We start from the raw sequence: 26044 nt of genomic DNA, 5'->3' as shown, positions 1-26044 counted from the left end.
AACAACGTTTTAATGGGTTTCAATGGGCCATTTTTGGTCTTTATGGTGCTGAGTGTTACTATTTGATCTACACAGTGTGTGTTATACATATTTTGCAAAATGGGATCACATTTTTTACATGTATCCAAAAAGTCACAATTTTGCCAAATTTCATACCATTTGCATTAAAACAGCCAAAATGGTCAAAGAAATTAAACTGCAAAAGACCAAAAATGTCCCTAATGCAGCATAAGGGTTAAATCAAGTTCATTGTTCTCACTCCATTGACTCATTTTTTATTTTATTTTTTTTTGGTTGTACACTCACCTAAAGGATTATTAGGAACACCTGTTCAGTTTCTCATTAATGCAATTATCTAATCAACCAATCACATGGCAGTTGCTTCAATGCATTTAGGCGTGTGGTCCTGCTCAAGACAATCTCCTGAACTCCAAACTGAATGTCAGAATGGGAAAAAAAGGTGATTTAAGCAATTTTGAGTGTGGAATGGTTTTTGGTGCCAGACGGGCCGGTCTGAGTATTTCACAATCTGCTCAGTTACTGGGATTTTCACACACAACCATTTCTAGGGTTTACAAAGAATGGTGTGAAAGGGAAAAACATCCAGTATGTGGCAGTCCTGTGGGGTGAAAATGCCTTGTTGATGCTCGAGGTCAGAGGAGAATGAGCCGACTGATTTAAGCTGATAGAAGAGCAACTTTGACTGAAATAACCACTCGTTACAACCGAGGTATTCAGCAAAGCATTTGTGAAGCCACAACCAAGGTTATAATCGTTAACGAAAACTAACGAAAAAACGAAAACTAGATGGGAAAAACATTGTCGTTAACTGAAATAAAAATAAAAACCAGCCATTACAAAAAAACTATAACTAACTAAAACTGTAATGTCTGTTTGCAAAACTAACTAAAATAGAATAAAATTATAGAGCAAATGTCCTTAGTTTTCGTCTTTGTCAATGCCGTTAATTTTAACGTTATTTAAAACACGCAGTGTATTTGTTCAACTGCATTTCATTTCCCTGTAACGCTCTCCCTCCGTCTCTCTCACATGCAAGCGCGCACACACAACTACACACACAGCCCCTCCCCCTCCATGCAGTACACGCCGCGTCTCCGTGAAAACGAGCCAACGAGGGTTCGATCAATGTTGAAAGCAAGTTCGTGAAAGGTTGGTATCTCATCATGAACATCTTTACACAATCACACATTAAAAGGTGGTGTACAAATATTATAAATTCGAGAAGCGATTGAGCCTTCGTTAGAAAAAGTTAACTGACTTAGTCGCAATTTTGAGGTAAAATGCTGCTGGGTTGTCGATGTCAAAACTCTATAAGCTGTGATTCAAATATTAAATAATGTTATGTCATTATTCTACTCGGTAACACTTTATTTCGATAGTCCACTTTAAACATTCAACTGACTATAAGTAACTTGTCTACTACAAGTAAACTTATTCTCCTAACCCAAATCCTAACAATAACCATAATCTAACAGTCTACTGACAGTCTACTATAATATACTAATACTCTAATGAGAGTTGCTTGAAATGTAGTTGAAAAGTTACTTATAATTAGTAGAATGTCTAAAGTGATCGAAATAAAGTGTAACCGAAATTGTAAAGCTGTGGGATTTTTATATAGAAAATATGTAGATTGTTGGTACAGTAAAGGAATTTCACATTGTAGGCTATACATTTGGTTTTAATGTTGAATAGATATTTCTAAAAATGTATGTTTGTGTTGAGTTATTATTACACAATTCTTTTTCTGACCTTTTTCAACCTTGCCCCTGACAAATAACCCAAATTACAAAAAAAAACTAAAACTAACACTAAAACTAATAAAAACTAAACTAAAAGTAAGCATTTTCAAAAAATAGAAACTAAACTAGTAAACCCACTTTTAAAAATAATTAAAACTAAACTGAATTTGAAAACAAAAATTCAAAACGAAATAAAAATAAAAACTAATGAAAAATGCAAAACTATAATAACCTTGGCCACAACACACACAACCTTGAGGCGGATGGGCTACAACACTGGAAGACCCCACCGGGTACCACTCATCTCCACTACAAATAGGAAAAAGAGGCGACAATTTGCAAGAGCTCACCAAAATTGGACAGTTGAAGACTGGAAACATGTTGCCTGGTCTGATGAGTCTCGATTTCTGTTGAGACATTCAGATGGTCGAGTCAGAATTTGGCGTAAACAGAATGAGAACATGGATCCATCATGCCTTGTTCCCACTGTGCAGGCTGGTGGTGGTGGTGTAATGGTGTGCGGGATGTTTTCTTGGCACACTTTAGGCCCCTTAGTGCCAATTGGGCATCGTTTAAATGCCACGGCCTACCTGAGCATTGTTTCTGACCATGTCCGTCCCTGCTGAGAAACTAGTTCCTATAAATGTATTGTGATCATTGAGATGCAAGAGTAGTTTGATTTTTAACATTATTCTCTCAACAGACATTTACATCGATAGTCTGGCGCTATAATTTATTTGCTTTTGGTGTACTCTGGAGTGGGTAAAACTGTTTTTAAAGGGCAGGCTAGCAGTTACCGTTGACTCGCGCTATGCAACTGGAACGACTGGATGAACATTTTTGAAAACTCGCCACTGAGAAATAACACTAAGTCTCACTTGGAAATGAGGCCGATGTCCAAAATCCTGAACCACCCCTTTAATTTTCATTTTAGGGTGAAGGATCCCTTTAACATCCAGACCCAGGCAGATCCAGCAGGCACAAAGATGCAATGCAGTCAGTGGATTAATTTGGTGACTGCTAGTCTATGACAGGCTCCATAACCTGCTGGTGTGTGTTTGTGTGTTTGTTCAACTGAAGCCTCTTTAAATGACTTCACCAATCACTTGTGAGAGCAGAGTGTATTTGAAAGCAATTGGCTTCTCAAATGAGAAATATAAAGATACCAATATTATGCATGGAGTTATTTTGGCCTCTCAGAGGGCCACTAAAGAAGTAATTCCCCTCGGATGGAGATACCCGGTAACTAATATGAATGCAAATTGGATTAAACGCCTGCATTAGTGTCTGATAAACAATTTACGTTGCCAAGTGTTCAGAAGGGATGCGACGTTTCTACTCAAGCTCACATTTTTGATAGACTGTGTGATGAAATTCACCTCTGTACTTTTACTTAAAGACTTAGGACTTAACGTTTTATATGGATGCTTTAGAAATGCTTTCTTAGTGGTTTATAACATTTTGTCTTTTCATATAATGTAGCAACCAAAGTTAAATTACATTATTTATTCATAATTCATTCTATAAAACCGATAGTTCCAACTCTAAGTTCTAATGATAATGATTCACATTTAAAACCGATTGTAAAATTCCAGTAAACACATCTGTACACACACAACAGTTGATATCTACTGTGAATGCTTCAAGTTGGTAGCCTGAGTTTCCCCGTTCTGCCTTGCTGCAATGCCATTTTATTCATGCTGCTAATCAGCCTGGACGCCATGAACCAAATTTTGGATCCATCATGGCAGTGGACGCGAAGTTACCTTTTAATTAGGGCTGAGTAATAAATATCGATTTCTCGATATTAATCGATTCTTATTTTTACAAACCGATATCGATTCTTAAATCTCAAGAATCGATTAGTCATCCTGAATGAATAGGACATTGTATCGCGGCTGCGCGCATCTAAAAAAATCACAATAATCTTTGTCCTTTGTTACTATTGATATGAAACAAAGTCTCAATTTTCAAATTACATCCATTTTATTTTGAAATTCAAAAACATAAATAACGTTTTGGCGCTGTGGCGTGAGATCGCTCTGGCACAGCTCTAGAGAAGCAGCAGCGCTGATTTCTCTTCCGGCTTAATAATACCAGTCACAGCGCCAAATAAACATGAATGAGCATCTGAAAGTGTGTTAAAAGATAGAGTACAACTTATCGAAATCCGTATCGTCACATTGATTCGCTCAATCAGCGTTTCAACCGTGGAAAGACGTCAGTTAAACAGCTTGTAATCAATGTCATGTATCGTCATATTTACCTCAGAAAACCCACATAAACTCGTTAGCTAGAAAAAAATAACTCTAGAGAGGAGCATTTTACTAAATATATACACCATACATATGCATTATAATCTTAATATTCTTCAATATTTAATGCATATTTGAATAAATCTGGCAAGTTTTTATGACAGCCACGATTTAAATGTTTATATTTCATATAATCTTCTTATTATAAAAATAAATAAAAGTGTAATTTAAGTGTTTGTATGGCTACAAAACAGTTCATTATTACCTTTATATTAGGCTAATGAAGTCTATAGGCTACAACTAGACTCCCATAGTTCACAGCATTTAAGAGATTTGATTTCCTTAAGAAAAATTGCCATTTATTGTAACTGATATCCAAAATAATCGATATTGAATCGAATCGTAATCGAAATCGAATCGAATTGCAAGCTTGTGAATCGAAATCGAATCGAATTGTGAAATTTGTCTCAATACCCAGCCCTACTTTTAATACAGCCTTTGTGTATACATAAATCTCCTAAATCTCTGACCCATTGTCTTCTGCCTCGTCTAATTTTCTGTCGCTCTACAAACGTCATCTGATATCAGTGACCCGATTGGCTATGCGCTACGTACAGGCGCATTTGATAGACATTCATAGCACCCAATAATTCGGCTCTGGGCATTTGTAAACTACGCCTCAAATACGAGAAAATGAACATGTGGTTTTCAGACCACGTCTCAATCTCAAGGATATGTGGTCTGGCGTTACCAAATTGTTGTGTTTTTCTGAAATCTATTAAGGCATCATGATATATATATAGGCAGCGCACTAGTATTTGAAGCTGTTATACATCATTCTAGTGAGTTTGAATGATTGATTTACTCGTTTGCTGTGTGTGTGAGTGTGTGTTCTTTATAGTTTAATGAGAACACAAATGTGTATAATGACATGGGTATTACAACGTAAACATGGTTTTCAAGGACACTTCCTTCCCACTTCCCGTAAACCACATATACAAGTGTGTGTGTGTGTGTGTGTGTGTGTGAGGGGTCTAATTAAAGGATAAGAGGCTTGTCTATGGTTTACTGAGAGGGCTGCTCATTGTTTGGGCTTTTCTTGAAGCATTACATGCTAAGAGTTGTAGAATTAAGGTCTCTCACACTCCTTAGAAATGTGATTTCCTCTTTCAGTGAATGCTTCAGCATTTTTAAGATTTAATGGGATGTTATTTGAGAATAGTCAGCACATATAAGGAATTTGTGTATGTATAATGTTACTAAGTAACATTTGTCTATCGCACAGCGATAATAGTGTTTTGTTTATAATATTAATTGATCTCTATAGTTGAAATGTATCTAATTCTTTTTATTAGTATTATTAAGTTAGGTATTGCTACTGCTGTTGTTGTGTGCTTTATTTAATCAGATTATTTTTGTAATTAATTAAAAAACTTCACTGCATTGCTATGGAAATGAACAATGAAAGCAAATATGTGTTAAAAGTGTGAAAAGTTTAAATGACACCTAAAAAAGCACTTAAAAATACTATGTAGAAAGGTCATGTATAAGTCAGTTGATTTGTAAATATCACAATAATAAATAACTATAAGTGATTGTTTGAGTTGGACATACCAAATAATAATAATAATTAAAGCTGCAAGCAGCATTTATCGGTGTTCAAGCAGTTCAGGCCTTTAAGCACAAAAGCATCGAAAGGCATTCAATTTTATTTAACATGCATTTATCCACGGACATAATAGATGTAAAACACCATTTACAATCAATACAGTCAATTTAACATTGGAAATGCATGGTTTTAAAGCTTTTTAACAGTTATAGTGCCACCTATGGTCCGATCTCCATGAAACTGTGCATGCTTCTTCGGCATGTTATGAGACATATGCTCATCAATTTTTGTGAAAATTTTGAGTTTTCCTTTAGGATTTATATGATATTGGGTGCATTTTGTCCCATCCCTTTTGTAAACGACCCTGTTAAAGCCAATCAAAAGCAAAAGTTCTAATTTTTTTCGATAATTATTTATCTAGAGAGTCCAGAGAATAGTATTGGGCAAAAAAACAGGGACTAGTTCGCAAAAGTGGGTTTTGGACAAAAATCGAGATATACATCTTGTCCGTCTTGAGCCAGGGATTACAGTGGTGTAAAAACATTGAAGCTAAGTCAAACGGTCTAGGAGTTATGAGCATTTTAGTACTTTTGGTTGCTGTAGCGCCACCTATGGGCCAATCGGGGTCATACTCTGATAGCCCTTACGGTTTGGGCTGCACGATGCGTTTTAGGGGATTTTTTTTTTCTTTATACAATAGGTTTTCAGCACTTCGAGCTTGAACACCTAATAATGAGAGACCTTTTTGACGATTATAGCGCCATCTATGATCCGATCCTCACGAAACTTTGCATGCTTCCTAACCATGTTAGGACACATATGCTCATCGATTTTTGTGAAGTTGTGACTTTTTGGGGGGGATTTAGGGGCTTTTGACTGAATTTTGCCACAGACCACTATCTAAATGAGCCTGTTACAGCCAACCAAATGCAAAATTTCAACTTTTTTTTTTGATAATTATTGATCTAGAGAGTCCAGAGAATAGGCCTAGACTGGTTTGGTCTCGATTGGGCAAAAAACCAGGGACTAGTTCGCAAAAGTGGGTTTTGGACAAAAAACGAAATAACAATTTTAGCCAGGGATTACAGTGGTGTAAAAACATTGAAGCTAAGTCAAACGGTCTAGGAGTTATGAGCAATTTAGTACTTTTGGTTGCTGTAGCGCCACCTATGGGCCAATCGGGGTCATACTCTGATAGCTTCTCCACAATTCGAGGCCCTACCATCTGACAAAGTTTCACAGCTCCAGCCCTTACGGTTTGGGCTGCACGATGCGTTTTAGGGGATTTTTTTTTCTTTCTAGCAAATACAATAGGTTTTCAGCACTTCGTGCTTGAACACCTAATAATAATAAAATTCACGTGTGAACGGTCCTTAATGGTCAGAGAGAGGGGGGAAATGGTCATGACAACTAAATGATGACTTTATTGGTGGAAGAGATCTTGGATAACTTTGTAAGTGGACTTCAGGGATAAATAAATGCTGTGAAAGTGTAGAGTTTGTAAAGGTTTGGGAGTGATTGTGTGTGTCTGTATAGGGTGTTTAGCAGTAGTGCTATTATGACATCCTTTCAGGTGTGATGTGAAAAGCGAGCGGGGAACACACACGGAACATTTTCGAGGTAAAACTGCTCTCAATGTGCCAGACTCATGCTGCGATGTCATCGCATATTTAGCGTTGCAATTTTAAAAAGTTGAGTTTAGTAACTCGGAGGCTCACCCGGAGTCGTCGCCTGTCAGAAACGCGTTTGCTTGCGCTCTCCACTCTGCCTGTCAAGGTGCGCGGAAATCACAGCGTTGTTTATTCTCTTTGATTTGTCACAGATGTATGCAGCGCAGTTGACACAAGATTCTCTTGTTATTTTACATTCAACATCCTCCCCCCAAGTTTATCTCTCCCCTGTTCTCATTTGAGCAATTCAGTTGACTCTTGGATCTTAAAATGTGTGAAGAGTCTTTAGAAGTGTAGCGCTGCATGATCATCAGTGATAGTCGTCGTGACAGTGTTCCAGTTGTCGTTCACACCACTGTTCGCTCCATGATACTGATCAAAACCGGCAAAGTGAAGCTTTAGTTTCCTTCTCGCCAGTACATGAATACTTGTACAAAGTTAATTAGGCCTCAGACTGAACATGTCCGCAGAGTTTTTAGAGGCTTTTTGACAGGTCTGTTAAAGGACGGCAATAAAGAAGGTGGGAGAGAAATGTTTCTTCGTAACTAGGGATGCACCGATCCACATTTTTTCACTTCCGATACGATCCCGATACCTGACTTTGGATATCGGCCGATACCGATACTTTTCCGATACCAGACCTGTGTTTGCTTTAACATTATTTATCATTACTGTTGATTTTATATGATGCTGAAATAAACACCTCTCTACAAGCAAGGATGATACATGTAGCCTATGTCAATATATATATATATATATATATATATATATGTCACGTAGTGATTTTGTGTGTTTTCGTTATTTGTTATTGCCCGTCTATTATTTATCCCAGGTGTTTCTCATTTCTCACGCCCCCTTGTTATCTTGTTTAGTTCACCTGATTTAAGCCCTGTGTTTCTGCCCTGTCTTTGTTGGTTATTGAATTTATGTGTGTTGCGTTGGTGCTCTCAAGTTTCTTGCTTCTAGTGTCTTGTTTTAAGTTTGTTTAATAAAGCTACACTGCGTTTGGACCCAGCCTCAGCTCTGTTTCTCCGCACAGCGTCACAGAATAACCAACCTCAAAATGGGTCCAGCAGTCGTCAGCAACCGGGCTATGACAGAATACCTGTCGTCAGTTTTGCAAGAGGGCCGGTCTGTCCAAAGGTACGCGAAGGAGTTCCTGTCCATTAGCAGTGTGGGAGCGCTAGATGATATCCAGCTCATGGGCCTGTTTCTGAATGGGCTGGATTATGAGATCGCTCGATGGATGCCGCGGGACCTTGCCAACTGGACTCTTGACGGGTATGTCGCTCGGGCTTGTTCCTTGCAGGACCTCTTCACTACTGCGCGCTTATTCTACTCGACACCTGCCGAGTGTACTTTACCTGCGAAGCCCTCGTCGTCTTCACCGCGGGTTCACGTCAGTCACGACGAGCCCGCGCTTCGCGTGCGCATTGACGAGCCCGCGCTTCGCGTGCGCATTGACGAGCCCGCGACTCACGTCAGCCCAGCCGAACTCGCGATTCACGTGAGCCCCGCGAGGGAATCTCCTGTTCAAGTGAATGAATCTCCTGTTCAAGTGGATGAATCTCCTCTTCAAGTGAGCGCTGAATCTCCTCTTCAAGTGAGCGCTGAATCTCCTCTTCAAGTGAGCGCTGCATCTCCTCTTCAAGTGAGCGCTGAATCTCCTCTTCAAGTGAGCGCTGCATCTCCTCTTCAAGTGAGCGCTGCATCTCCTCTTCATGTGACGCGCCGCCGCAGGAGGAGGAGAAGGAGGACTCGTTTGGTTCGCCAGGCCCCGGTGAGCGTGCCCAGACTCCTCGCCCTGCCGGCCCCGCCTCTGCGCCTCGCCCTGCCGGCCCCGCCTCTGCGCCTCGCCCTGCCGGCCCCGCCTCTGCGCCTCGCTCTGCCGGCCCCGCCTCTGCGCCTCGCTCTGCCGGCCCCGCCTCTGCGCCTCGCTCTGCCGGCCCCGCCTCTGCGCCTCGCTCTGCCTGCGCCCTTCAGGTTCCGGGAGGCCTTTCCTGTACCCGTTCACCACCCAGAGGCTCCTCCCGTGAATTTCCCCAAGTATTTTTGGGGGGGGGGGCAGTAGGTACCCTGTGAGGGCCATGGAGGCGCTGCGGACATGGACTTCGCCTCTTCCTGCTCCGCCCTGGTCTCGTCCTGCTCCGCCCTGGCCTTCGCCTCTTCCTGCTCCGCCCTGGTCTCTTCCTGCTCCGCCCTGGCCTCTGCCTCGTCCTGCTCCGCCCTGGCCTCTGCCTCGTCCTGCTCCGCCCTGGCCTCTGCCTCGTCCTGCTCCGCCCTGGCCTCTGCCTCGTTCTGCTCCGCCCTGGCCTCCGCCTCGTCCTGCTCCGCCTTGGTCTCCGGCCCAGTCTGGTATGCCCATGCTCTGCGGCCCAGGCCCGCCTTGGCTACCTCCTGGTCCTGTTCCCCTGCACGGGCCTGGCCCTCCGTCCCTCCCCCAAGACTGTCTCCGCTTCTCCGCCCTCCTGAACTTTTTTTTTGTTTGTATGGGCGTCGGGAGCCGCCCATAGGGGGGAGGCTATGTCACGTAGTGATTTTGTGTGTTTTCGTTATTTGTTATTGCCCGTCTATTATTTATCCCAGGTGTTTCTCATTTCTCACGCCCCCTTGTTATCTTGTTTAGTTCACCTGATTTAAGCCCTGTGTTTCTGCCCTGTCTTTGTTGGTTATTGAATTTATGTGTGTTGCGTTGGTGCTCTCAAGTTTCTTGCTTCTAGTGTCTTGTTTTAAGTTTGTTTAATAAAGCTACACTGCGTTTGGACCCAGCCTCAGCTCTGTTTCTCCGCACGACGTCACAATATATATATATAATAGATATATTAAACAATAGATAGACAATTAAACAAAGATATACGCATTATACAGGCCTACACAGTGCTTTAATTTCAGGAAGGTCTACTAACATTATTCAGGTATATCGTCTAAAAAGAATTATAATAAAGTAATCAAAAGTAAAATAGCACTGCAAAGTTTATCATAGATAGATTTATGCTTATTAAAGCTGAAGTTATTCATTCAAGAGCTGTAAGTGATTTTCTCTTTGCCTTTTGTTGTTTGATTCGCAGTAATGTCGCAATCGTCACATTTATACTGCTGCCCCTTTAAGAACTAGTGCGGATTTCATAGTCTACTGATGCACCATATTTTCTCCCAACTATTTCCATAAACCGTTTATGTCTAAAATAAACGTAGTTAAGTGATAATCTCCAAGCTGGTCATTTTGACTTTTTTGTGCAGGCTACATTTGATCGTTTAGACGCGCATATGAAGCCCAAAGTATAATTTGCTTGTCTGTTTCGGAGCGCGCGCAGCCCTCTTGCGCAAATTTTGTGCTTTTAATAGCTCTTTTTATTATTAAAAGCGTCCCGCAATTTAGCAACAGCAGAGACGGCATTTTACAACAATTACCAATCGTGCTGATTCTGTCTTAAAGTTTGAGTTTTACGGAGAAATGACAGTGCACCGCCGCGATGGGAAGGAAGTTGGCTACACAGAATGCGGCTATTGTTAAATGTTTTTTTTTACCTCAATATATTCTTTAATCTTTGGAAATCAGACTAATATCACAGATCTAAAGTGTAACCAGGCTATGTTTTCTCTGTCGTCACTCATTAGGCAGGGCTGTCGTGTTGTGCGTGCTGTGGCACCGCGTGAGAGATCTCTCTCTCTTTCTCTTCTGGACTGCGAATTGCAAACATGCATCACAGACAAATAGTTTAATTTATACGGCTTTGCAAACATTGCATTTTGCTGTCTTGCTCTGCTGCGGTGTTTCCAGTGTGAAGTATTTCCACCATAGGATTTCCACACAGCGAACATATTGGTAGCTCAATGCTATCCTGCTAGCTGGCTGCAAACTGCGGAATGGATTTCTTGAGCGGGCGTCTGTGTGTCTTATTGAGCCCTATTTTTTACAGTCTATGATTGAGCTGCACCTCCGTTCAGGATATCCATTCCACAGTTTGCAGCCAGCTAGCAGACTAGCAGGCCCGGGGAATCCCTTTTGGAGTCATTTCAGCAGCCAATGTTAAAGCGCAGACATGGATCATAAATATCGGATTTCTCCGCAGGTTGGATCGGAAAAATCCGATACGTGAATTAAGCTGGTATCGGTCCCGATACCGATACTGGATCGGATCGGCCCCATCCCTATTCGTAACTTTAGATCTACTTTATCTCAACGATGTGCCTGATGAACCAAAAAAGTATGAAGATGAAAAGTGTACAGGCAATGCATTTGTACGTTTTAGAGACAAATGCAGTTGCGGTGAAAAGAAACTATTACCCTTTTTGTCCCTGTAATCAATGACACATTAATCAGGACTTTAACTCGTGGGGGTCCCAGCACACTTTCATTTCAGAAACTATCTATAGACCTAATCCCTTTACATATGAACGTGAAATTAAATTATAAACATGCCCAATTACTGATTGTTACCCTCAAGTGGTCAAGGTCTGTTTAGTTAGGCCTGAGTCTGGGTTGGGATCGGTTTGGTCAACTAGTGGGACTAGTGGGAAACTGCACTGCAAAAAAAATATTTTCATGATTTGTAATCACAACAACTTTTCTTTTGTCAAATCAACTTAAATAATTTATGTAGTTCAGATAACATCATATTTTGAGTTTCTGGTGCTTTAATCAGTCTCCTTCATTGTATTAACTCAATTTTTCCAGTTCAATAAACTTGCAACCACACTGATAAAAAATGATTTTGTAAATACTAAAGTAAAAACTACAGAAAAAAACAATTTAATTTACATGAAAAAGGTTAGTTCAGGCAAAAATTAAAAAAAGAAGTAAATTCTATAGTAGAACTCAATTAAATCGTGTAGAAATGAAAGCGTAAATATTAACATTATAAAATTAAGTAAAATGACTCAACTTTTCTGATACTGGTGTTCCCATCATACACTGGGCCATAAATAATTAATGAGGTTGATTTTTCACTGTTTTCCAGCTGTATTTACTCTATTTTATCATTGCTTTTGTTGTTAGGATTAGTAATTTGCCATTTTGTGACATTTGGAGTTCATTTTCTACTTAAAATGACACATCCAAACACAAAAACGATCTATCAAATGTTACCGTCATTGTGTATTGTCTACCAAGTATTGAGGTCTGCATTCACACATGCTAAATCAAAAGTGAAGACATGATGAGACACATTGCAAGTAATGATTACTTAAACAGTGTGGTCTAATTCAATGTTATATTGTATGAGCGAAATGCTTAATCTTTAATTAGCTAAATAAAAAATTACTTAATTTCTTATATTACTTTCACTTAACTTAGTTAATATGTGTGAAATTTACTAAAAAAAATATCAGTGCAAAAACTTGCCTTGAAAAAATTAAGTAAATTTTAGTGTAGTGGGACTAGTGGGAAACTGCACTGCAAAAAATATTTTCATGATTTGTAATCACAACATTTTTTCTTTTGTCAAATAAACTTAAATAATTTATGTAGTTCAGATAACATCATTTTTTGAGTGTCTGATGCTTTAATCAATCTCCTTCATTGTATTAACTCAATTTTTCCAGTTCAATGAACTTGCAACCAGGTTACTTCATTTTTTTAAGTTAAACCAACAATATTTTTTACAGTGTGCTTTACGTTTTGCAATTCCCCAAAAATGTTTTTTTTTTTAACCAGGTAAATTTCACAAACCTGAACACCTATTTGCATATAAATAGGTTTTCAAAAGAAGTCTCATATCCCAAGGGTGCATTTATTTTAATTACAATAATATTATGAAAGTAATATTGCATTACTGTAATATTGTAAAATATTATTACAATTTAAATAATTGTTTTTTTTGTTTTAATATGTTTAAATTGTAATTGATTCATATGATCAAAGGTGAATTATCTTCAATGTCACACACTGATAAAAATAATTTTGTGGTGAAGTAAAAGAAAAGAAAAATAATGTAATTTACATGAAAAACTTAGTTCAGGCAAGAATAAAAAAAAGTAAATTCTATACTCAATTCAATCGTGTAGAAATGAAAGCGTAAATATCAACATTATAAAATTAAGTAAAATGACTCAGGATATTTTTTTCACTGTTTTCCAGCTGTATTTACTCTATCATATTTTATCATTGCTTTTGTTGTTAGGATTAGTAACTTGCCATTTTGTGACACTTGGAGTTCATTTTCTACTTAAAATGACACATTCAAACACAAAAACGATCCATCAAATGTTACCGTCATTGTGTGTATACCTATATATATTATGAGTAAGTCATATACTTAAAAAGTCAATATTAATGTTTGAGTGAAATGTTGGACAAGAAATATTCAATATTTTAGCAGATATTACTTAACCTTTAATTAGCTAAATAAAAATTACTTAATTTCTTATGTTATTGTCACTTAACTTAGTTAAGTATTTACTTAATTCTGTGTGAAATTTACTCAAAAAATATCAGCGCAAAAACTTAGATTTTGCATGTGCATGATAATTCAGAATTTTTTTGTGTGTGGAAGTATGTGAGTTTTACTGAATTTAATTATTTTTTATTTATTTATTTATTCATTGTTATAATTGTATCCAGACAAGTTTGCACTATATTGAGATTACATTAAAATTTGGCAGGTAAATATGTTTATTTTCATGAAATAATGTCACAATGTTTTTTTTTTCTTCAATTTTGAATAATTTTCTAGTTACTTTAAATGTAATTATCAATCAACTTTATTCTGGTTGCTGACAGTGAGAGGGTTAGTCTGTTTATAGTGTAAATTGTTTAAATATGTGGCATTATTATGTAAAGATGTGGCAGTAGTGTTTCTCAAGAGTAATTACATGAACTAAACTGATTGATGTGTCTCTTTTATTGGCTTGAGTGTGTGCTTTACTGGTGCAGGAGACTGTTTTTTAAAACGGTTTGTGTGATGAGAGTGTTTCAGTAATGAGGTCCCATGGGACTCTCACCGGGTAATTACAGTCTCTATGAGATATTAAACTGTTTCCTGTGTCTTTTTGTTGGGCTTTAATTGCATGCAACAAGTAATGCAAGTCTTTTCATTCTTTTCCGTGGTATACAAATAGATGTAAGTTGCATTATGTCTGCAAAAGAATTGTTTTATATGATAAATAGCTTCACATAAGGGAATTTTAAGAGACTTCACAGAGAGCTGAAAGATTACACGTTTTATTGAAATTGATTGCTGAAGTGTGTTTCATCTTGAGGGACTGTGTCGATGTGTTGGGCAATCACACTATTTTTGTACTATTCTTGTTTGAATATATATACATTTGAACTGTTAACACCTAATTAAGCGAAGTAAGCACCTAAGGTGTATAATTTATAAAAAACAGTATTTAGAATTACTAGAATGACCTTCCAATCACTCATTGTTGGAAGGTCATCCCTTGACTCATGACATTGTAACCAGGAAGCTATAAAGGATACCAGGACCGAACATCAGCTTTTTGATTGGCTGAAGTACCTCACAGGCATGCAGGAAGTATGGCAATTCGAAACAGCATCTCATCTCCCTTCTTAGTAGGGTTGGGTATCGAGAATCGAGTATCGATTGGAACCGGGACTAACTTTTCGTTTTTCCCGGAATCGTTCAAAAGTTAAAATTTCGATTCCTAGTTTCGATATTCACAGTCCGTCGAGCGGAAGAAGAAACTGCTGAACAACACCAACGAAGAAGCGTCTACCGGAAGTGTTGGCATAACCGCGCGAGTCGAACATTAGTAGCTTACGTCGGCGGTCCAAAGTGTGGCTTCACTTTTCTAAAAATAACGAAATCTCGGCAAAATGCAAAATTTGTGACAAAAGGAGTATTTGTGACAGAAGGAGTATTTCCTTCAGAAAGGATTATTTCCTTCAGAAAGGCCGTTGGTTAGCAAGGTTAGCTAAACTTTTTTGACCCTGCCTCTTAAAAGAATCGGAATCGAGAATCGTTAGGAACCGGAATCGAAACAAGGAATCGGAATCGGAATCAGAATCGTTCAAATTCAAACGATACCCAACCCTACTTCTTAGAAAACTGGCTTGTTCTCATTCTAGAGAGCATTTTATTTGACAAATCATCAAAACTGACTTAGACTTTTCATGATGAGAAGCAGAGACCAATTCTTTCTTCTATATTGAGACATAAACAGAGTGTTACAGATCAAAAAAGAGCGGGAACTTGGTTCTCTCCACTGCTTCTTGGTTTTGAGATGTGGGCTTTGCACTCAAAAATGAATGCGTGCTTGCAGTCGATTGTGGAGATGATTGGAGAAGTCCTGCATACTTTACCATAGAAAAGTGGAAGATCCAGTCATGACATTTAGATTAAAGTTGTCATGAAATGGAAATTGCAATCATCTTTTATTCTCTATTGTAATGTATTTTCAAGTGAAACTTGAAATTATATTGAGAAAAAAATGTAGGGTAGTACTTGAGTTTGTACATTGGGATTGATTGGACCATTGTGGTGGTGCATCATCAGTGATGTCGAATCATTTATAAAAAACACTGCAACATTCCATTAAATATGTAAATATACAAGGTATAAAACAAATGAAAATGAAAATATAAATCGATAATCCTTCCCAATAAGATTTATAACATGCATTCCCAAAATAGGTGAATTTTCATTTTATGCTGACTCGGTAGTGTCATAGAAAAACAATATCATCAGAATCACCTTCAGAGTTTTTTTTTCTAGATGATGAATGATGACAACACTATCAGCCACTCAGAATCCACCTAATATTTTCAAGATTTGTTATCACAACATATTTTCTTTTGTCAAATCAACTTTATAATTATTTATTTATTTGAGATAACTTATTTTTTTGAGTTTCTGATGGTTAAATTAATCTCCTTCATTGTATTAACTCACTTTTTCCAGTTCAATCAACTTAAAATTTTAAGGCAACCCAGGTTACTTGCTTTTTTAAGTTAAACCAACAAAAATAAATGTACAGTGTAGTAATCACAACATTTTTTCTTTTGTCAAATCAACTTAAATAATTTATTTAGTTCAGATAACATATAGGCTAATTTTGAGTTTCTGATGATTAAATTAATCTCCTTCATTGTATTAACTCACTTTTTCCAGTTCAATCAACTTAAAATTTTAAGGCAACCCAGGTTACTTGCTTTTTTAAGTTAAACCAACAAAAATAAATGTACAGTGTAGTAATCACAACATTTTTTTTCTTTTGTCAAATCAACTTAAATAATTTATTTAGTTCAGATAACATATAATTTTGAGTTTCTGATGGTTAAATTAATCTCCTTCATTGTATTAACTCACTTGTTCCAGTTCAATCAACTTAAAATTTTAAGGCAACCCAGGTTACTTACTTTTTTAAGTTAAACCAACAAAAATAAATGTACAGTGTAGTAATCACAACATTTTTTCTTTTGTCAAATCAACTTAAATAATTTATTTAGTTCAGATAACAAATAATTTTGAGTTTCTGATGGTTAAATTAATCTCCTTCATTGTATTAACTCACTTTTTCCAGGTCAATGAACTTAGAATTTTAAGGCAACCAGGTTACTTACTTTTTTAAGTTAAACCACCAATATTTTTTAGACGACAACATTTCAGCGCACGCTTACAATACACAGAACAATATTGTCTGCTGATTTAGACGCTAATATAGTTATCCTTATTCTTGTCTTTATTGTTATTGTTCTTTCTTGGTGTGAACGGGCTGAACAGACATGAACTAATTCAGTTTTGATTCATTTAGGGACATAGTTTCAATGTTGCTGACATTTTGAATGTGTATGTGTGTATTTCAGGTCTCATCAGACCAGGTGGAGGACATAGATTTTTCTGTGAAGCATGAGAACATGGTGCACACCGATTCCAGTTGCAATGCGAATCCCAGTGATGGCACTGAACTCAGCTGTGACCTGCTGTCCTTAAAAAGTGACACCCTATCTCTGATCAGTGAAACGGCCATCTCATGCAAAGTTAGCACTACACACACAGTGTTTTATTTATTTTAAACCAATTACCTCTACTATCCAAATAGCTTCACACTAGCAACAAATTCTCTCACTGACAACATCTAAGTTATGCCTTTTCCATTACATAGATTTTTGATTCTGACTGATCGAACTCCCGTTGCTCGTGTTTCACACTATTCAAAATTTCTAATTAGCATTAGCAGTTTCATCTTCATGATCTCTTTTGATCAGAAACACCATCCGCTTTACTCATGGATATGGAAAAGGAAAATATGCTTGACTGACTTTTTGACTGACAATTTTGTGATATTAACTTGGCAAAAGGGATTTTGAACTTAAAGGGATACTCCACCGTTATTTCATATTAAATGGGGTCATGAACTGGCTTTTAAAATGTTATTATATTGTTGTCTGAGGTCAACTTAAGACGTTCGCTTGGTTTTTGCATTCAAAAACATCAAAATGAATAAGTAATAGGCTATTTTGTACCCAAGTTGTGAGCCTTCCTGAAAAACGGTCGGTTTTTATGGGCGTGTCGCACTGAAGACTTGGAAGTAAACGCCCACTGCTGTGAGTGGAGAACAGTTTTGCATATTATAATGAGTTTCACTCACCCGGCGGTGTACGTGGGGGAAAACGTCCAATGTTGTCAAATGGCAACCGGATTCGCCCATACATGTTCAACCAAGAGTCCGTTTGTTGCACAATTCCTGTCAGATCCAATATTGACGGCACAGCACCGTTCTTTACTCGTAATCGTCTGCAAATCCAGTCTTGTTTACAAAACAATCCTCAGTGAAATGAAGCGAACAGACGACGATGTTTTACCCTCATCAGCTGGAACGTCATTAAAAATAAAGTTTATCCATGAAGTCCTATTGGAATCCAGAGGAAGCTTATGCAGCGACTGTCTTCTTCCACAACCAGGTACTGCACAATATTCTGTATTGCTCGGTACAGGAATTGTGCAACACATGGACTCTGGGTCGAACATGTATGGGCGAATCCGGTTGCCATTTGACAACATTGGACGTTTTCCCCCACGTTACACGAGATATATCCAGCTGCAGACCCGCAGCACCACCAGTTTCAGAACCCCAGCGCCAGAACCGGAAGTGAAGGAGGGGCGGAATTATTATTATTGCATTATAATTATTTTAGCAAGTATGTAAGGACAAACCGGGCCTTGAGTTCCTCATTTGATACATTGTAAGTTAAATTTAAAAAAAATTGTTGTGATAAAACAGGCCTAGCTTGGGTTGAATTTGTCCTTTTGTATAGATTTTTAACAAAATAATGCCGAATTTTCTCTTTTTTTAGATTTTGACATTATTTTACACGAAAAATGCATGCTGCACATGCACTTGTGAAATAAAGTATATTTTATAAAAAATACCCATGCTTTTTTTATTTAATTTTTATTAAACAATCAAAATCATCTTACAAATACATCTTCAATATCAAAACAATTTAAGATTTTTGTAAACACAATAAAGAAATAAATAAATAAATAGAACATAAAATATCACAGAGGTCTAATGAGTTATCAGATTGTGTATAATTTTGAAAACCTCCAATGATTTTATATCTTTCAAAGCTTTATTATACAAAGTTAACTCCTTCATAAAAACCAAAAAACAAAGGTCTTATATTCCTAAATCTACACGTATGTATAAACTGCTTAGCTAAAATTATTAAACTGTTATACATTAAAATAGAGTCTGGTTGAACCAGGCTACATTAAAATGCCCATAAGTTTCAAGTATTATTTTTTTCACCATCATGATCAGGAAGTAACTCGTAATACAATGAAACGAATAACTGAAACTGTATACAATTATATTCCACAAAATCAATGTTTTAAAATGCTTATTGTACAGTAATGTATAGCATCATAACATACGTAGAGAGTAGGACGTTTCTTGTTCAATAAAAGCTGTTTCATGTGTAAAATACCCTCCAAATTACGTTAGGTGGCGTTATTAGGTTTCAAATCGAAGCTCCGCCCCTCAATTACGTTCCTGGCGCTGGTGTTGGTTAGAATCTAACGCCGCCCCTCACTTCCGGTTCGGGCGCTGGGGTTCTGAAACTGGTGGTGCTGCGGGTCTGCAGCTGGATACTATAGCGTTACACCGACGGGTGAGTTAAACTCATTATAATATGCAAAACTGTTATCCACTCACAGCAGTGGGCGTTTACTTCCAAGTCTTCAGTGCGACACGCCCATAAAAACCGACCGTTTTTCAGGAAAGCTCACAACTTGGGTACAAAATAGCCTATTACTTATTCATTTTGATGTTTCTGAATGCAAAAACCAAGCGAACGTCTTAAGTTGACCTCAGACAACAATATAATAACATTTTAAAAGCCAGTTCATGACCCCTTTAAATTTGAGAGGTGCATCACTACTAAATGGGCTGCCTATGGGGTAGAAACTTGACGGCCCAGAAAGTCATTAAAGAAACGAGAGTTAAGAGATTTCTCTTAGGGAAATCTCTTGAACTCTCGTCTCAGGCCTACAAGGAAGAAAAGGAATAGTCGAATAAAGTCGTTATTTTTGTTTGTTTGTTTTTCGCACAAAAAGTATTCTCGTCACTTGTTCACGGCTGAAGGGGTTGCAGGCACTACAGCACAGTCTAGTTCAATCTAGTTCTCTTCAGTGTCACTGTTTTATTTGATCAAACAGCATATGCTCATCATTACATACTCAAGTGCATCTCTGGCCTTGGCTCATCATGTTTTCTCAGCTTGTCTTTTGTAATCCTCTTAGAGGCTCGTGCTTGCCCTGGCTCAGTGAATGTCTTAACCGTACAGTGAGTATGGTAACCCTACTGATGAGGTCAGCCCAGCCTGCCCTCCTGTGTCAAGTCTTAGCATGTTTTTAGACCTCTTGATTTGGATTGATCCCATGGTGCTGGGTTGACACACAGCCGGCTGTTTTGTTTGTTGCCTTCTATAGTGTCATATACTCTAATTAGGGGACAAGCTTGAAGGAAACTTCTGGGTTCAACTCTTTGGATAGCATATCATGATTTTTATACGAAATTTTCTAAATGACTTACTAAATTACTACATTTATGATGTATCTATTACTAAATACTATTAAAGTATTATTTTTTATTTATTATTGTTTTTATTTAATATTTTTTATTATTATTATTTTTTTGTCATAGGGCAAAATCTTGAGCCTTTGATCGTCTCTAGGTTGACCCATTCAGTGACGGTGAATTTTTAAGTGAACAGTGTGTGGTGTGTGTTAGTACACTCATAAATCCATCGAAAAAAGTGAAAAAAGTTTCAGAGTTTCAAAGTTTCAGAAAAGTTTTTGCCGTGAATCTTCAGTCCAATATATATTTCGGCTGTCCGCATTCGATGACTGATGGATTTCAGAAGCATTTTTCTACACACACACACACACACACGCTACACACACACTGTTTAAAATCTTGCAGTGCCACAGAGCATAACTCACATAATCACATTGTATTTGTCCCAAATCATTGTCAATGTACATAAGGTTTTTAATATATTATACCAATATAATATGAAATATCTTAAAGTAGATTAATGGCACTCATTAACGGCACTTAAAGGGATAGTTCACTTTGAAATTAATTGTTGATGTGTTTTAGTTTACCTTAAGGGCATCCAAGATGTAGGTGTCTTTGTTTCCACAGTATGACGTTCCATGCGCAGACCGAAGACTGTGGTTACAAGAGGTAAAAACGATTTAAATACTGTTCGTTTTCTCACACAAACCGCTCGTTTCATGTCTTAGGCCATCAATGTGTTCTTACATTTACGAGTTATTAAATCATGTTTAATTTGGACTTCTCTGTGCTGCTCTTTGTGGTTGTGACCATAGACCTGCATTATATGACTTACAGACAAGAACGGTTTGACCTAAAAAAAATATCAAAATTGAAAATACTGTGGAAACAAAGACACCTACATCTTGGATGCCCTTGAGGTAAGCTAAAACACATCAAAAATTAATTTCAAAGTGAACTATCCCTTTAAGGTAACACTTTAGAATACGGTTCCTTCGTTAATGAATAACTACACAAGAACAAATGAGTAACACAATATTAACAATCTAGTAACTATTATTAACTAACAAGAAACTCTGATTAACGAACTAGTAAGTAATAGCGCACAGACGAAAGTGGTAGTTCACTATTAAGTAATCAATAACTACAATTTTTTTAATACTTCCCAGAGGAGCCTCCTACACGTAGCCTACTGTTCGCGCTCACCTTATCACCTTATTCACATCTCACCAGCGCACATGGATTGGTGTTTCGTAGATCGACTGGTAGAGACTATTTTTCCAAGATGGCTTCTTCCTGAATTTGCGAAATTTACTGTGTGTATAAAACATCTGCTTATTAAACTGTATGGACACTGACAAAGTTCTCAATGCTTCGGTTTGTATGTAGGGACTCTTTTTATGCTGTCGTGTTAGTGTGGGGCTATTTTGAGCCTTTTTAGTGGTAATAACAAGCGATTTTTATTTGTCATTACTCTATGCCCCATATACTAGCATTATACTAGCGTTATAGGCTAAACTGTTTTTAGAGATAAAACTATTTACATTCGGCAATCATGAAAAAAAATCTCAGATAACGGTTGACTAGGTAACAATGTGTAATTAGACTAAAGGTTCATTTTGCGCTGGAGTTGTCCTTTAATAAACTTTTTCAGTAGTTCTCTGGGAAGTATTAAAAATAGTAGTTATTGATTAGTCAATAGTGAACTACCACTTTCGTCTGTGCGCTATTACTTACTAGTTCGTTAATCAGAGTTTCTTGTTATTAATAATAGTTAGATTGTTAATATTGTGTTACTCATTAGTTCTTGTGTAGTTATTCATTAACAAAGGAACCATAATATTCTAAAGTGTTTACCCCCTTATTATACGTTTCATCACACTTTATATAGGCTATCTCTTTAAGATCATATCGTACAATCTGTTTTTATCCTTTTTGGTCTTTTAATTGCATTATCTATTTGCTGTACCGTTCTCGTTCTGTTTTGGTTTCATCTTTGGTTCCCTGTTCTGCTTGGCCTGTTCATTTCTATGGGGTCTGATTGGATTATGTTCACCAGTTGTTTAGTTTTGTGTTTTAAGCCCTTAGTTTCCTCTGTTCATTGTTCAGTCTTGTTTTTGTTGGAAGTTGTTTTGTTCAAAGTGTTTTATTCCTGTATTTTCCAAGTGAAGACGTTGTTATTGTATTTCCTGTGCCGTGCGATTATTACAGCCACCAGCAACTCGGAACAATAGCAGGCTTTACATAGGAAAACATCTTGTAATGCGATGACATCCCCACTAACATCCTGCTGAAAGACAATATTATGAGTAATCTAGGCTGAAACAACATTCTTCCTTTATCCTGTGATTTTTTTTTTTTTTTTTTTTTTTTTTTTACCATTCCAGATCAATGGCCTAAACCTGCGACTCCATGAAACTGTTGGTGTCAGGTAGAGCCAAGTATTTTTCTCCTAATGAAAACATCTGTGTTTTGCCTTGCCAACTTCAATACACATAATATGTAAGAGATAACACATTACCAAATGAGAAAATGGCCCTACTTAAATGACTAGCCAGGAAGCCATTGTTGCTCGCCTCTTTGAACAAGTGTAGTGAGAGGTTTTCGGGTAATTCCACTGACCTTGCATGCCGTTCTCACTTTGACAATGCCTGGGAACAGTGTGGGGCAAGAGATCTTTCTCTCACAGGCAGACGGGACGTAAATGGGTTTTTCATTTCGAAATGCCGTCTGATAATAGAAGTGGGTGGCATGTCAGATCACACACATATGAGCCTCTGTTGGAGATAAGGCCATTTGTACAAGAGGAGTGTGTGTGTGTGTGTGTGTTATCTTCACCCCTCTGTTACCGCAATTTCTATTCTGTTCTTGAAAGACTCATTTGAATTTCATCATCATAACAGCCCTATGCTCGAACCTCAATTAATATGTTAATGTTGCTGTGCAAGCTTTTTAATTAGTATAAGATGAATCACATTGCATTTTGGGGACCTGATTATCGCTCTCAGATGCTTTGGGGATGTTATTTTGTTTTCACGTGACGCTCGCCTGGTAATGGTATTGTTCAGGGTAGAATTTCCGAGCTTGATGTATTTAATTTTCTAAATAGTTATGGTTTATTCCTAGAAGTCTCCTTTAGTTGAACCTCTTGACTGATAATATATCAGACAGAGTTCATAAAATGGGTAGCCTGGTTACAGTACTCATGCTTTTAAATCTGTAACTTTACATTTTTTATTTGCTTATACCAGGTTATACACTTTATTATTTATTACCTAATTGTTTACACTAAGTAAATGAACTGGATGGAACCTAAAGGATGGAAATAAATCATTATATAAGTTATCATTGCTCACTGAAGGATTAGGAATTATTTTATATATATCCCATTTTCATTTAATTCACATTAAAGGGGTAATTGATGTTTTCTTTTTCCTATTGTGTTATGTATCTGTGCATGTTTGCAAAGCTCATAATTCAATTCAATTCAAGTTTATTTGTATAGTGCTTTTCACAATACATATTGTTTCAAAAAGTGAGTGCATTACAGAAAAGTATGGTAAAATACATTTAGTCAATCATATATTTAGGGCATAACATATCGCCGGCGTTGAGTTGTCTCTTCACAGGCGTTGAGTCGTCTCATCGCAGGCGTTTGGGCATCTGAAGTATCCCTCAAATATATTTATTTAATCTAGCACTGCTCCAGACCTGCCTCGATCCAGATGTCCACACAACCAGAGTCCAGATATTACTTCCTCAAACGTCTACATCACAGTGTGAAAGATAGAAAGCATAATGGCGTATCTAATAATGCCGATAAATAACGTTATCGCCATGTCATGGAAATGGTGTTTGTTTGGATTCAAAAGTTAAACCCCTTTCTTTGGCCCTATGAAATGAATGAACTTATGAATCAGTGGTAAAGATTTATTTATAACGCTGTTCCTGAGCTGTAAAACACAAGCTATATACTTACTACTCTGAAACATTCTGCTCAAGACGTGTTTGCAAAGTTGGTTTTGCTCGATTGACTTGATTGCCGCATTTTCAGAATCTGACTCATGCTCGAAATGAGACTGTAAAACCAACGACACTATTATTTACTGTGTTTACAAATGCTTTACCATAACCTTGGTTCCCTGAGATAGATAGAGATAGACCGAGGTTAAATAATTAGTTCACTTTTGAAAAAACTTTTGCTGATAATTTACTCACCCCCATGTCATCCAAGATGTCCATGTCTTTCTTTCCTCAGTCGAAAAGAAATTTAGGTTTTTGATGAAAACATTCCAGGATTTTTATCCATATAATGGACTTCAATGGGAACCGGATGGTTCAAGGTCCGAAAGATAGTGTTAATAACAGTTTCAGATGCAGCTTCAAATGTCTTTAAACGACACCAGACGATGAATAAGGGTCTTATCATGCGAAACGATCGGTTATTTCAAAGCTTATTCCAAAAATGTAACTTTTCTAAGGACAAATGCTAGCCTTTCTCCATTCTGTGAGGCGCGTTTGCAACGTCACGTAGTACGTAATTACGTTCAAAAGGTCACGGGCGACGTAGCCAGAAGTACAGAGTCAGAGTGTTTACAAGTTGAACGCATAGGTTGAACGTGCAAACTAACTCAAACGCCGTTTACAAAAAAGGATTTAAAAGGTAAAACAACGATGTCGGACGATTTTGATTCTGTACTTCCGGCTACGTCGCCCGTGACCTTTTGAACGTAATTACGTTAGTTACAAACGCGCCTCACAATATATTACAAGGCTAGCATTTGTCCTTAGAAAAGTTACATTTTTAGAAAAAGTTTTGAAATAACCGATCGTTTCGCATGATAAGACCCTTATTCATCGTCTGGTGTCGTTTAAAGACATTTGAAGCTGCATCTGAAACTGATATTAACTGTCTTTTGGACCCTGAACCATCCGGTTCCCATTGAAGTCCATTATATGGAGAAAAATCCTGGAATGTTTTCATCAAAAACCTAAATTTCTTTTCGACTGAGGAAAGAAAGACATGGACATCTTGGATGACATGGGGGTGAGTAAATTATCAGCAAAAGTTTTTTCAAAAGTGAACTAATCCTTTAAAGGAGAACTCCGGCGAACAATGAACCTTTGGTCTAATAAAACATCGGTACCTAGTCAATCGTTCTCTGAGATTTGTTTTCATGATAATCGAATGTAAGGAGTTTTATCTCTAAAAACTGTTTAGCGTATAACGCTAGTAATGGGGGGATTGACTAAGTAAAAAGAAATCGCTAGTTTATACCACTGACAAGGCTCAAAATAGCCCCACACTAACACAGTAACATAATCAGGCTCCATACATGCAAACCGAAGCATTGAGAACTTTGTAAGTGTACAGACCGTTTAATAAGAAGATACTTTATGAAGACAGTTCACTTCGCGTATACAGACAGGAGCCATCTTAAAAAATAGTCTCGATAAGTCGATCCTCGAACGCCGTTCATACAGTTCAGAAGTTCGTTGAACTTCATACAGTTCAGATCACTCAGCACGACGTTCGTGGTTTGACTTATCGAGACTATTTCCTAAGATGGCTCCTGTCTGTATACGCGAAGTGAACTGTCTTCATAAAGTATCTTCTTCAAATCACTATTCAAAACCTTTTTAAAACCTCAAATACTTACAGTTACTTCAGTCATTATTAGGGAGTTATCATGCTTTTCACTTCAGCATACTGTAATAAAACTTTAGCACAATTAGTAATTCCTTGTTCTGAAGGAT

At 37.4% G+C, this 26044-nt stretch overlaps 1 protein-coding gene across 1 annotated transcript in view; it reads left to right on the top strand.

Moving 5' to 3' along the window:
- The window catches only part of LOC120468187 (uncharacterized), a 147690-nt gene that overhangs the window by 19768 nt on the left and 101878 nt on the right, over nt 1-26044 (top strand). Inside the window, exon 4 of the mRNA XM_089127679.1 lies at nt 17067-17240. Coding sequence (XP_088983805.1) covers nt 17067-17240 — 174 coding nt within the window. The remainder of the gene's footprint in view (nt 1-17066; nt 17241-26044) is intronic.

The sequence above is a fragment of the Pimephales promelas genome, chromosome 25, assembly GCF_988280905.1.
Source record: "Pimephales promelas chromosome 25, fPimPro1.hap1.1, whole genome shotgun sequence".
NCBI lineage: Eukaryota > Metazoa > Chordata > Actinopteri > Cypriniformes > Leuciscidae > Pimephales > Pimephales promelas.
Note: the sequence above shows the minus strand (reverse complement) of the source record. Positions and strands in the feature narration are given on the sequence as shown.